Source organism: Alligator sinensis, unplaced genomic scaffold (assembly GCF_000455745.1).
Source record: "Alligator sinensis unplaced genomic scaffold, ASM45574v1 scaffold281_3, whole genome shotgun sequence".
Classification (NCBI taxonomy): Eukaryota; Metazoa; Chordata; order Crocodylia; family Alligatoridae; genus Alligator; species Alligator sinensis.
In genome coordinates this window covers 252787-266170 of record NW_005843118.1, presented here as the reverse complement: position 1 = coordinate 266170, position 13384 = coordinate 252787, and the positions used below count along the sequence as shown (strand labels likewise).

The window sequence follows — 13384 nt, the reverse complement described above, 5'->3', positions numbered from 1 at the left end:
GGCGTGCCCGGGGAGGGCGGGGGGAGCCTTGGCTTGTCTGGGGGGCATGGGGTGGGGGACAGCTCCCACCATTGCGCATACCCTGGGAGGGTATGGGGGGCGGGGGGCGGGGGGCGTGTGCCCCTGGATCTGTGTGGGGTGTGGGCAGGGTGTTCTCCAGCTGCAGGCTGAGGCTGGGGCTGTGCAGGGCTCTTCTCAGTGCGTGGGGGAGTGGGGAGTTGAACCGAGACTGCACTCAAGGCAGGCAGTGGCAGCACTGGGAAAGCAGGCGCCGGGAAGGGCCTGGCACAGCCCCAGCCTGCAGCTGCAACCCACCCTGCCCGCACCCCATGCAGATCCAGGGGCACATGCCCCCCATGCCCTCCTGGGATGCGCGCAGGGGGCACACCCCCCCACCCTGTGCCCTCCGGATGAGCCGCAGATCTGTCCTGTGCCCCACCCCAGCTGGGCAGCACCTGTCCCAGCCCCTGCCCCTGCCCCAATCTCTCCCTCACTGCGGGGGGCGTTGATCTGTCCTCCCCCACGCCCTTTCCCTCTCCCTTTCCCTTCCACCACAACAGACTTACCAGCTACATGCAGCTCTCCAAGTTGCCAGGCTGTGCTCCTCCCTGCCTGTATGTTGCACTGTGGCTGTGTGCATGCACGGGCATTTATCAGCCAAATTATTGGCCACATCAGGCCAATTTCCGATACAATCAATTTTCTTTATATCGGGACAAATATACCGCTAGTTAAAACAATACATTTTGCTGGTACTAGAAGTTTACACCTCTGGATTGTTGTTCTGTCTATAGAATAGTTTTGAAATGTCAAAACTCTAATGATCTAACTCACACTTTTTAAATCTGCTTTGTCCATGCTTTTCAAGTCTTATATCATTGAATAGCAATTGCCACTCTCCTCAAGGAGTCAGTTGGGCTTTTTTTAATCTCTGCTGTGAGACAACCACTACTTTATTCTTTAAGCAGCATACAACACATGTCTGTGGTTGCTTTTTCAGCCTTGGCAGGCTTAGTAAATATTACCAATGATGTTTAGCATATGATTTTGCTTTAGATTCATTAGTCGCTTATGTAAGTTTTATGACAATTTGGGCGTGACATTTTCAGAACAGATGTATTGCTCTGACCAGCATTTGTTTGTGTATTCCTAAATTGTATTGACTTACCAACTTCTCTTTGGAATAAAGGAAAAAATTTAAACTGTTTTTTTTTCATCTAAAACAAACAGGTGCCATTAAAATGATCTTAAACTTTAGAGTGGAGACAACTAAGGTCTCCTAGCTGAGAGTTCTATTGGCACCTTGTCAGAAGCCTGAATCCAATTTGCAGAAATTTGAATAGATTTTTAGCCCATTTCAATTTTAATATACAGCTATCCCTGTTTAAAATTACTTAACCCAGCATGAGATGTTCTGTTTTGAGTGAGATAGTGAACAGGTCAAGTAAAAGAATTGTATCCTGGGATCTAAAGTCTTTTAGAACCATGCCTACCCTATCTAACTCAGTGGACTGCACTCTTGTACTAAGGGTGTGGAATGAATGTGATTTGGTCTTGTGAGATTACTGTCCACGAAGAAAGCGGACAATTTCTGACAGAGCTAAGCAATAGGGTGTGCTAAGCGGGCCCTATTCGATTTGGATTCAGATTTGGCCCAAATCAGGGACAGTGATTTAATTAGTTGATTCGGATCACTGTCCCTGATTCGATTTGGCCAAATCCGAATGTGAAGATTCAATGCTGATTTGGAGAATCAGCGATTCGGACACAGACACAGCTTTAAAAGTTTTTTCTACATACCTTGAGGTAGCAGGCGCGACTTGTGATCGCTGCGATACTGAGGTGCATGGAGCATCCCACAGGAGTGTGGGGGGGCCCTCCACGTGCTCGGTGGTGAACCTTAAAGTGGACCGGCAGTGGTGCCTCCCCGGCTCAGCGATTGGCCACAAGGGGACCCCAGGTGCCCCTCCCAGACCCAGGAGGCACAGTTACTGAGCTGGGGATTGCTCAGGGGGGGTGGCGCGCTTCCCAGTGGCCCCAGAAGTGCTTTTCTGGTCCACTTCCGGGTCTGCTGCCAAGCGCACTAGGGAGCCCTCGGCACTCCTGTGGGACACTCCATGCACCCCAGCATCGCAACATTCATGAGTTGCCTGCTACCTAGAGGTGTGTAGAAAAAACATTTAAAGCTGTGTCTATGTCCGAATCGCTGAATCTCTCCAAATCGATTCAGAAGGTTTCAATTAGATTCAGAGAGATTAAAGGGTCCTCTGATTTGATTCGGTTTCAACGATTCGACCACAAAATTGGGCTGAATCTCCGCCAAATCGAATCAGGGACTGAAGCTTTGCACAGCCCTACTACTAAGCATTGCTGCAATATATTGCAAAGATTATTTTTGAATTTAGAGCCTCAGCAGTACTACCACTCCCAAGTATTGAAATAATCATGAGTTAGTCCTCAAAAAATCATGACATTAGGGTTTGTTTGTTTTTTAAAAGTAACATTTTAAAAAATGCTGTTGGTGCAATTCATTTCTTTTCTGGTTTTGAACCTTTAGGACCTACTTGGGCCACATCTGCAAACTTTATCTCTACAATCATTAAGAGGAGAGAAAAAATTGTTTAAAACAATAACAGCTGAGATTTTCACATAATCCAGTGACTCCAGGAACTGAGGCTTTCAGAAACAGCATGAAATAGTGTCAAAGTAGTGGGAACACTGCATCAGTATAAACCTTGTAATTCATTGTTACTCTATCTTTCTCTCTTCTCTATAAATAGTTACTGGGGCTTCCAGATGTTGATGATGATGCATTTGAAGAATATAATGCAGATGTGGAAGAGGAGGAACCAGAAGCTGATCATCAGCAGATGGGTGTCAGTCAACAGTAATTTTCTGAGGAATTAAAAAAGCTTAATCCCTTGATACCAGGTGGGGGGTCATGTGACCTCATATTAGCATTTTGAATTAGCACATCACACTGGGAAATCCCAGTTTAAGAAACAAGGAAAAAAAAGAAAGGAAAAGATAATAAATATAAATAAATCTGTGATGAGCTTTGCTAAGAAGTGACCTGAATTTTGCTCCTGCTTCAGTGGGGTTTCTATGGAGTTGTCTTGGTAGCATTCTGCCATTATTAATTTAGAAGTAGTTTTGTCGCTGACTGTCTCTTTGATTTGTATTTGAGAATAACATTCACTGACATGAATGTAGAGTACTTTGAATGTAGGAACTGTTTGGTTAGTGTATTAAGTACTCACATGTGACCTTACTGAGGAAAATTAAAGCAGAGAGTAAATGCAATCTGCACTTTTATTTTTAATTCAATTTTTTTTTACTATACTACCAGACAGAGTACCAAACTGTGAGAGATTTTCCCTATAAAACACTAGTTTAATAGTGGTTGATATTGCGGAAATGCACATAAAGTTTAAACAAAAAAATAGGTAGAGGGGAAAATCCATGTAAATGCTTTTGTGGCATATTTTAATGTTCTCTTAACAAACACCTGAATTTACTGGTGTGGGGTTAATCACTGGGCATAATTAGGACTCTTGTCTCACCACAACATATTAGGATACACATTGGTACTTTGATGCCACCAGTTCCAAAAGCCATTGCATATTTTGTTCCCACATGAAAATCAACTTTCAGTTTCACCATTTTTAATAAAATGACAACTTATTCAAATCTTACAGCTTCCTGAATTAAAGTGCAACTTAACTTTGAAGCCATAATGGTATAAGCCAGCACCTGGCTATTTAAATTATGACAGAATCTTTCCGAGCATTGGATCTCTTGCTGCAGTGTTTTGCAAGCTATTTATACCTGCTCAAAATGAATGCAAAATACTAGTAAACCAGAATGGTAGGGCCTGATTTTCATTCTCAACAAGGGCACTTTATATCCCATCAGCTGTGGAAAGGGACCTCACAGAGAGTGTAAAATGTTACTTGTTAAGGCCCCTTTATATTGTAAGGAGTAAGCCCTCAGCTGATACATGTAGCCTATGAAACCAAGATGATTTGTACCAGCTGAGGATCTGTTCCACAGAGTGGGGTAAAGGGCTCTTAATATACATGGGAATAAGGCCAATAGTATTTTACACCTGCTTTGCACAGATGGAAACAACTGTGTGTGAAAGTCAGACAGTAAAGACCCAAGGCCACTTTATTTACTTGCCTTTTATTCAGAAAATGTAAGAAGAAAAGGGATTCTCTTGTACTGAAGCTATTTTCCACAATCAAACATAATATTTCTACATTATTCCTCTTAGCCAATTAAAAAAGAAAAACCCCAATCCATGAAATGCAGGTCTCAAACGTTAAAGCCATTTGATACAGAATTCACATGATAAAAATGGAAAGTGAATGAAGAGAAAGTATTTAAATAACTCCCAGAAATGGCTGACACCATTTTGAAAACACTGTTATTAACATTATCACCTTTGGAATGGGTTTTTAAAGGCAGTTGTTTTAAAGATTAGCTAAGGAATTTATTTTCTTGGCAATTTGCATTTCTGATGATGGCTTAGGGGATGCCTAGCACTTGATTTTTCTAACTGAAGCAAAACTTTCTGTAACCAAGAGGGAAAGTGATATTTGAATATGCACAGATATGTCTGCAACACTGTAAATGTTTAGGAAAATTGAAAAGTAGAAAAGAAAACTCAATGAAGCTTTGTACATTCTCTTGGCATGCAGGCATAAACATGATAGTCGCAACACATTTTCTATGGACAAGTGACGTGAGAACTGTGGCAGTTCATTGTATAACACTGTACAGCAGTAATAGGCTTTTTGCTTACCAAAATAAAGCATAATACCAGTGGTTTCCATTCCCTTCTTTAAGTACCCAAGTTTTTCTTTCCTCTGCATCTACAAGACATGTTATGAATTGTAAGCAGAGACTTTCTTAAGAGGAGGTATCTGGAGGGGGAGATTCCATCCTTTGATTGCAGCCCATACAAATAGACCCCTTGGGCCTGATCCTCCCTTGTGTTGCACACAGCTCAATCCATAATTGATACTGGTGCAAGGTAGGGATAACATGCTGCTCTGACTGCAAATGGGTGGCCACAGGTATAAATGATTATGTGGACAGGGTCTGAACCTCATTTACACTGCATCCTCTTTGCACCGTTGTGGCAGTATGAAGGGGCCTTAAAGTGGGTGAAGGTGTCATTTGAATGGGCCTCAATGAACTGGGCCCTTAAAGGTCAAGGCAGTCAAGAATCGGGCCTTTTGACTACATTGTGACTTTTAATAAATGTGTAAAGGATGGAGGATTCTTAATACATCCAAAGGACTTCTAATACACACTGCACTTTGGTACCAGGGTATATCAGGCCCTGTGCTCTAAGGAGATGAACACCCTTATTGCCAATTGACATTGCTGAGAGCTGGAAGTGTTGAGCCCATTGCTAATCTGGCCACTACCATGCTCCATTTAAAATTAACTGGAATTTTATACGTAGAAAATACAGTATAATTTTACATGTGTATTAAATCAGAAAAAGCATTAATATAGAATGTATTTTATCAAGAAGTATGAGTTGCTTGGACTTGGGACCAAATACATTTCTGCATCTTCATGTTATTGCTCTGTATTTATCAAACAATTGAAGAAATGCTGAATGAGTTAGTGGAACTGCAATGATTCTAGCTTCCTCCCATCATTTCCACCAAATGGGTTAGAATGATTAGCCACTTGCTCAGTAGCAAGGGCCAGTAGCTTGAATGCCAGGCTGAGCCCCTAAAGCAGCAAACATGCGTCTAAATGCTGGCAGGGTTGAGCTGTAGAGCTTTCTCTTATAAATTCTGTAATTGTGGGGTTGGGATTTTCATGTCAGCCTAGAGGAGTTATGCATTTGGAGCCCTCTGAAAGGCAATGGAAGATGTGTGCCTTACTCCCAAAGACTCCTCTGAAAATCCTGATCTTAACTTTTCTCTGTTTCAGTTTTTCTCTCTATAAAATAGGGCTGATGATGCTATTTAAAGTGCTTTTAGATCTATGGATGAAAAGTGAGAAGTGTTATTTGCCTTTTTTACCTTCAAGCAAAATGTTGGTGAAAGGACAGGGTAGGGGGAGGAGTCTTTTTCATCCACGTTTCAGGTTATAAATAAATATAAATATACCAGAGAAGAGGCTTTTGCAGAGCTGGCTTGTCTGAATGTGAGTTACACTAATGCACTCATCAGATTGCTGCTCGGGGGAATTCGGAAATAGGTGGAATGTCAGAAAAGAAGTGAAATGATTTTGTAGATGTTAAGAACCGTTCTTGGTGGAAGGATGGAATGAAGGGGCAAAAGAGTTAAAAGGCACCTTTCAGAAAGCTGCCAGGATTTGAGAGAAGTTCCAAATATCTGCTATTGCATCCATGCAGTTCATAAATGAACTGCTACAAGGTCATAGGGTTTCAAGGTCAGGAGTGTATGTCTATATAGGTTAACATAAACATGGTTGGTAAAGGTCTTGACGTGGCAGGGGAAAGAAGGGGTGAGGAAAATATTAGCTAAGAGGCCTTCTATTTTTTCCTTGGCATTCACATGACTTGTATTGTGGTTGCGCCTAGGGATCCTAGGCCAAGATCCCATTGTGTGAGGCACAGTACAAGCACAGAACAAAGAGAGCCCAAGAAGCTTGTTCTTGATGTAGTCAACTCATTTTGGAGTCCAAGTAAGTTATGCTGATTGTTCCCTAGCACATAGAAGAGGAGTATCACACACCAGATCACAGTGTTGTGATTGATGGCACCGATATCACAGGACTGCACGTTCTGGCTGTATGCCTTGTCCTATGCTATTTCTTGACTAGTTCCCCCCCTTAGAGAGGCTCTGTGCCTATGAAATCTGTTGAAAACAATTGCACCAAGTTTCCCTTTATCAGTGTCCTGAACCCAAATTATTGTGATTTTACATTGTACTGTAGAGTAGGGAGGCTATACAAGTCAGACCTGGGAGAACCAGGTTTTGCAGTGGATCTACTTGCAAAATGCCCAGCCTAACTTATAGTTGCCTTTTAGGAAGGTATGTACACAGTACATCTGTGTGAAAGGGTCTATTACAGTAAGAGTAACCTGCAGATTGTTGTATTTTTACAGAAGTTTCTTTGAAAAGCTGCTATTTGGAACATGCATTCTCAAGCTTTTTCAATAGAGAATATTTCTGTTAATGTTTTACTAGGGCCTAGGACTGAAATGCACTGGTCAAGGTTTGAGCAAAAGTGATTGGTGGTTTTGGGTTCCCAATCCAAGACATCTTGACAGGAGCCTGGTTTCCAGGAAGTGCAGAATATATGCCCCCTCTGAAAAAGCAAGTCCGTTTAGGGTGTTCCAGGTTGAGTCCCGAAAAAATGAAGGTGTCCATAATCACTGGAAAATGGTGCCTAGCCCAAGGTGCCAGCTCAGGATTGGCCACTTCAGCAACGTAGGACACGGAACAGGAAAGTACCTCCTTGGATATAATAGCTGTATACCCCTTTCTGAAGTTTGCTGAGAAAAAAGGAGTGCTTTAATTATTTATTTAATTGAGGGCAGTGCCCTGTTCTTCCAACCCATTCCTGCAGTAGTTTGGAAAAGACCCTTCTAATTACTAAGCAAGAGAGACTGAAGCAATTTAAATCCTAATCCTGTGAAGGCATACCTATGCTGTCTCTGGACTGAATTGGGAAGTGCCACAATGAAGCCTGGCACACCCACTCCATGTGTGCTGCACTCTGTAACAGATGTAGTGTAGCTGCCTTAGAGCATCTGCCTCTGGCATGCTTGTTGGCTGTATTGCATCTGTCCTTTTCCTAAGGGTGGATATTAAATCAAAGCAATTGAGGCATTCAGCTTGTTTTCCCTAAAGTTGCATAGTACTAGAACTCTAGTGTCTAGTGCTCAATGACACCAGAACCTGACCTTTTGGATTTTTACCCGATGTACTTTGACTTTGATGAAATTGCATTGTTGGCACCTGATGTCTATGGCAAGTGTGCACTGTACACATTAGGAGAGTATCTGATTGCCAGCTGTACCCACAGTGACCAGGTCATTGTGCCAAATAATCACTCAAATGGACTAGATTTGCCTTTTCCCCCATTGCCAATTTTATCATTTTTAAAGCAGGGGTGAGCAAAATGTGGCCTGCGGGCTGGATGTGGCTTGCCAGGCCATTCTATCTGGCCCATGGGGCCCCTAAAAAATTTAGAAAATTAATATTTATCTGCCCCTGGCTGCCTGTCATGCAGCCCTCAATGACTTGCCAAAACTGAGTAAGTGGCCCTCCACCCAAAATAATTGCCTGCCCCTGCTTTAAATGGTGCATTGCCTAAGGGCACATCTGCATTATCACAGATCTTAGTTTATGTAAAGCTATGGAGTACTGCATTGTCCATACAAGCTCAGTCATAAGCAAAACAAAAAGAATGTGTCCATTTGTCTGCAGAAAAATGTCTTCAAGTTAGCTAATACTGGCTATAGGAACGCTTACCCCACTTTCATATAAAATACTTAGAGCTTTTGAAGTTCTCTTTCTGTACTGACATGCTGTTGTCTCCATAGACAAAGATGTGTGATAAACATTACATGTAAAAGGATGCTACTTTTGTCTTCAGGGGGTGGGGAAATGCTAAATCTGGACTTCAGTCTAAACACATTTTTTTGTTGTCAAATTTTACTTTCTTAATGCAGGGAACAATCCAGCGAGCAATTTGTCAAGTAGGAAGAACTTTAAGTTGTCATTTTTGCCATACAACCCCCCCCCTGTTTTTAGTGTGGTTTTCATAATTTTCTTGCTGAAAGGTCTGTCTCTTTCTCTGTGACTACAAAGCTGTGAAATGGGTTGCCAAAAGATGTTGCCCTTTGTAAAATGCTTTAAAAGGTGTGAACTTTCAATGGAACCCTGTCCATTCTTCCATTCCTACTTACTGTCCCCCAGCACAGAGAAATCAAATCCAACAGTGTAGTTAAACCGTAAGCTTGCCATTAAAGAGCTTGCCAAACTTTGATGACTTATGGATTCTTTTTTGTGTGAGTGAAACAGGGATAAAAAGCAGAGCTCAATGAATGTGCTGCAAGAGGGATAAAAAGATTGGCATGAGCTTTGTATCTGCTGCGCAGAATCAGTGAGGGTGAAACAAATGCAGTGTTTGCATTTGTTTGCAAATGTAAGGTACTGAACATCATGCAGTTCCAAGGGTGTTTATAGACGTGCTGTGGGAGTGAGGGAGGACACTTTAATGAGAGTGACTCTGAGAGCCATCAGGCACCCGAGCATCACATATATCAGCATCCCCAAGCTGAAAAATGGTGGTGAGGGTACTTTAACTACAGTTTGTTGAATGCCATTTTTCAGCACAGGGACACTGATACATGTGATGCTGAAGTCTACTTGGACACACTGTAATTACAGCACATCAGAGCAGCCTCGCTGCATGTCTATAGGCAGCCCAAGTTTCTAAGCACTAGGAATCAAGCTGTGTCTTGGAGGGCAGAATTCAGAACCACCAGCTGCTTCAGCTAAATGTGCCTACCGAAACTCTTTACCATTGAGTGCATGAGGCCGTGGATTCATTGATGCAAGGCAGGAACCAATGGTGGACTTTGTTGCTATACACTGTCTGCCAGTAGTTCAGTTCCTCCTCTCATACAAATTAGAGAGACATCTGTTTCATTTAAGAAACAACGTGAACATTTTTAATGGACATGTAAGTACTCTTCCATGGATATGCCTGCCTCTTTAGATGATGCGTTTTTAATTACTTTGAAATCTTCTCCAGAGTTCATGTAAAGATGACATTTCAATTTTCAGTCTGTGGAAAACTCGGATTTAAAATGTAAGCCTGTACGTATTCTTCTGTCCATTTCCATCTGAATAATTCCCTTCAAAAAAGGACATTGTGTCAGGGTAAAACACTGCTAATGCTCAGTGCAGAACCCAGAACCGGTGGCACTACAGAAGGGTCCCACCCTCTGTAAATCAGAAGCCATTCCTTTAGTGCCTGTATACGTGCTGAGCTGCACCTGCTTCTTGAGCAGCACACCTTGGTGATGGTGCCAATGTAAAAGACAGGCAGTTAGATCGCTCCCTTTTCAACCTCACCCAGAGAAAGCCGGGTTGTTCAAATGATTCAAGTTCATAGCTTCATTTTATTTACTGTGGTGATTCCCAGGCTTTGAGGGCTACAACTCCTTTTCTGGTCTGAGCCCATGGGAAACTGAATTTCTGTGGGACTCACAACGGCACTCATAAGTGCTGTGACCTCTCAGCCTGTTTCAAGTCTCAGACTGCGAATCAGTGATTTATGGCCTGAAAATTGTAATGCTTGCCTGCGCACCACGCCTCCTTTGCCATTGCCAAAAATTGTGGCACTAAGAAATAGAAACTCGTGGTTCCTTAGCAGAGCCGTACTCTGTTTTAAATAGCCCACAACAACAAAGCCTTTCTTTTACTCAAAACTTTTACTGCCTAGCACGTTGACTCTACTACATCTGCAAAGTGTAACAGACACAAAACGGCCCACAAGTTTTCCTATTTCACCTCCTACGCTGCGGAAGGATTTTGGCTTGTGCTTTTGCTGCTTGGCCAACAGTTTGCAGTTCACACAATTTTGTTTCCCTAAAAAGTGCATCTCCTGTGTTATTTCACATACATAGGTGCAGGTCATATTCTTAAGATCTCGCGGTTATAATGACACGGGAGCATAAGAACTGCTTTGACTGGGTTACCATTTACACTGACATCCCTTTATATGCCTCTGGTAGTGTCAACGGGCCAGGAAGTGGGTGCGAAGCTTTCATTTTCAGGCCTGTGGGTAGGGCCACAGTGGTAGAGTCTTAACATCAGTGAGAAGTCAGGCCTACACACTGCTGGGACTTCTTATTGCAGTCCCCTAGAGGTCAGTATAACTTAACTTTTGAGTGCCTCAGTCCCAGTGATCATGAACAACCTTATTTGCATTTAGTTCTGGCTCATAAGGGTTTTTGTTCTTGGCTGCATTATCCTTTCTCTTGCTTTGTGCTGGGAACAAGGTCACACCAGGGCAAGACAGTACAAGCGGGGAAAGGACAGTAGAAGTCTTAAATACAGTAGAGCCCATGGGACAAGAACGGCCTGCTTGGCAGACAGCTGGCTAACAGCCAGTCTTAGAGAAACAATGAGGAGTAGTGGGATGATGAAGGGGAAGGCTAGGATTTTCAAAGATGCCAAAGAACAGTTAGGTGCCCACCTGGAGTCCTTTCTAATATAGTTAGCATGTCTGACACTTGGCTTGCCGGGGGAGCGAGGCCAGCTTTTTAAAGAAACACTTGCACAAACATATTTCACTTTGAAAGAAACCAAACCAAACCAAACCAAACCAGTTCCTTCCTCTCCAACGGGCTACCATCACATCCATTGCTGAAGCAATACTAGGAAGAAGAATCTTTTAACTGTGGCCCTGGGTTGGCAAAACCTGTAAATCCACGTATAAACCCCACTAACCTCAATGGAATTAGCTTCTAAGCAAATGCTCAGTTCTTTGCTGAATCAGGGCCTGCATTAGCAAGGGCCTGCTTCTTCTAAATCCAGGGCCCCTGCACATGCTGAATGGGATCTCAAGGCTGTGAAGAGGGGACAGGGGGGTTGGTTTTGCCTATCCTAGTCTTTTGACAATGAAAAATGACCTGGCTTTTCTTTAAAGCTTTTTGTTCTTATGGGAATATCAGCCCCTCTGTTCCCTCTTTGGACTGGAGGATGCTCTGGATGACTAGTATTGCTATTGGAAAGATATATCCTGAACTGCAGCTCTCCTTCCTCTGAGAGTGTGTGGGTTGCCAGAGGTGAGGAAGGGTATGGAGTCTACAACTTGTCCACACAGGGGATTTACATTCAACTAAACCCAGTTACATTGACCAGTAAAGAAATGTTTGGTCCACACCATGCAACTGCTTCACTGAATATAATCAACAAGTCAGCCCAGAGATTTTATTCTTGTTAGGATTTCAAATGGGTCTCATTCCAATAATATTCACAGGCACACATCTCTGCTCCAGAGTATTTTGGTAGTTGGTCAGCCATCTTCCCACAACGCTTGGCACCTTGCTCTTTATGGGAAGTTTATTTACCTGCATGGCCTCTACTGCTGTGGAGTCATGGCAAGTAAATGATAGCTCCTGTTTACATTTTGGCATGCAGCCAGATTCTGCCTCTTTGCACTGACAGGTTCCACAAGTCCACACTTTTCTAGTGCGCTTGCATATTTTACCTGCTACCACTGTCATGCCTGCTTGCTGGGCTTTCAGCTGGAACTGGGCTGAGTTCTTGGACCTCCTTACCCCCTGCAGAGAAGCAAAGCTGCAGAAAGTCCTTGCATCCAGCACAGAAACTAAGATATTCATAAAGGCATTGCCATGGTGATGGCCACATGGGGCCATAAATGGGACACCATGCAGTCCTACGTAAAGACAAAGGATTTAAAGGTGAACTAGAGATGGGAGAAGGACAGAAATCTCATTTCCATCAGTGCTCTGCCCTCCCATTTATCCAGAATTTTGGCATGGTATTCCAGCACAAACCTGCATTTTGTGTCAGACCCAAAAGATGAATGAGAGGATGCTAGGAGTGTGGATTCTGGTACTGTCATTCTGATTCTGGATGTGCTAGAAAGCCAGGAGCAGTTCATTTTGCGTGAACCCAACCAAAGCCACACCCAGACCATGACAGATATTGAAGCCCCTATCTCACTTGCCAATAAGCCATTTGCCCTTGAGACCACTCAGGCTGCTGAAAAGACTGGTAAGCATTGTTTATTTTGCTTTTATTACAAGTGAGTGTTAATGCATGCTGAGATGTACCACCTACTTTTGTTTTTACTCTCTGTGCTAGAAGCTTGGGTGAATTTGAAATAGGTTCTTTTTTATAGCAAAATAAAGCCAATAAAAGCTTTTTAAAAACTCTTAAGGCTTTTTTTCCCAGTAAAATCTTTATCAATGCAGGTTTGAAATTTACTATGTGTTATACAGCAGTAACGTTTTAAGAAGCAAGAACAGCACTGTGAAGTACAAACAGAGTAATCCCCCTATCGCTACACCTAAGTATCTGGAATTAATTGTAAAACAGCACTTGCGGCACAGTGAGCTTTGAGCATGTCTCCAGGTGATACACTGTATTTACTCATGCCCATCTTTTCCCCAAAAATTAGCCTTCTAAAATTGAGGTGTCTTAAGCTAATTTTCTTTCCAGAATACATGCACCCCTTTTTGATTCTTGCTCCACCCAAGTTTAAAACCAACTGCCCACGAGTAGTAGCCAGACAAGGTTCGTCAGGTAAATCCAATATCTTTTAGTAGACCAAATAAAATAGTTGGAAAAATTGTTCTTAGCAAGCTTTCAAGTACCAACACCCTTTCCCCCCCTCCCCA

General features: G+C 42.7%; 1 protein-coding gene across 1 annotated transcript in view; it reads left to right on the top strand.

Annotated features, from left to right (window-relative positions):
• Window positions 1-8986, top strand: part of MTURN (maturin, neural progenitor differentiation regulator homolog) — a 15751-nt gene extending 6765 nt beyond the window's left edge. Inside the window, exon 3 of the mRNA XM_006037461.2 lies at window positions 2781-8986. Coding sequence (XP_006037523.1) covers window positions 2781-2891 — 111 coding nt within the window. The 3' untranslated portion in view covers window positions 2892-8986. The remainder of the gene's footprint in view (window positions 1-2780) is intronic.
• Window positions 8987-13384: the final 4398 nt, after the last annotated feature.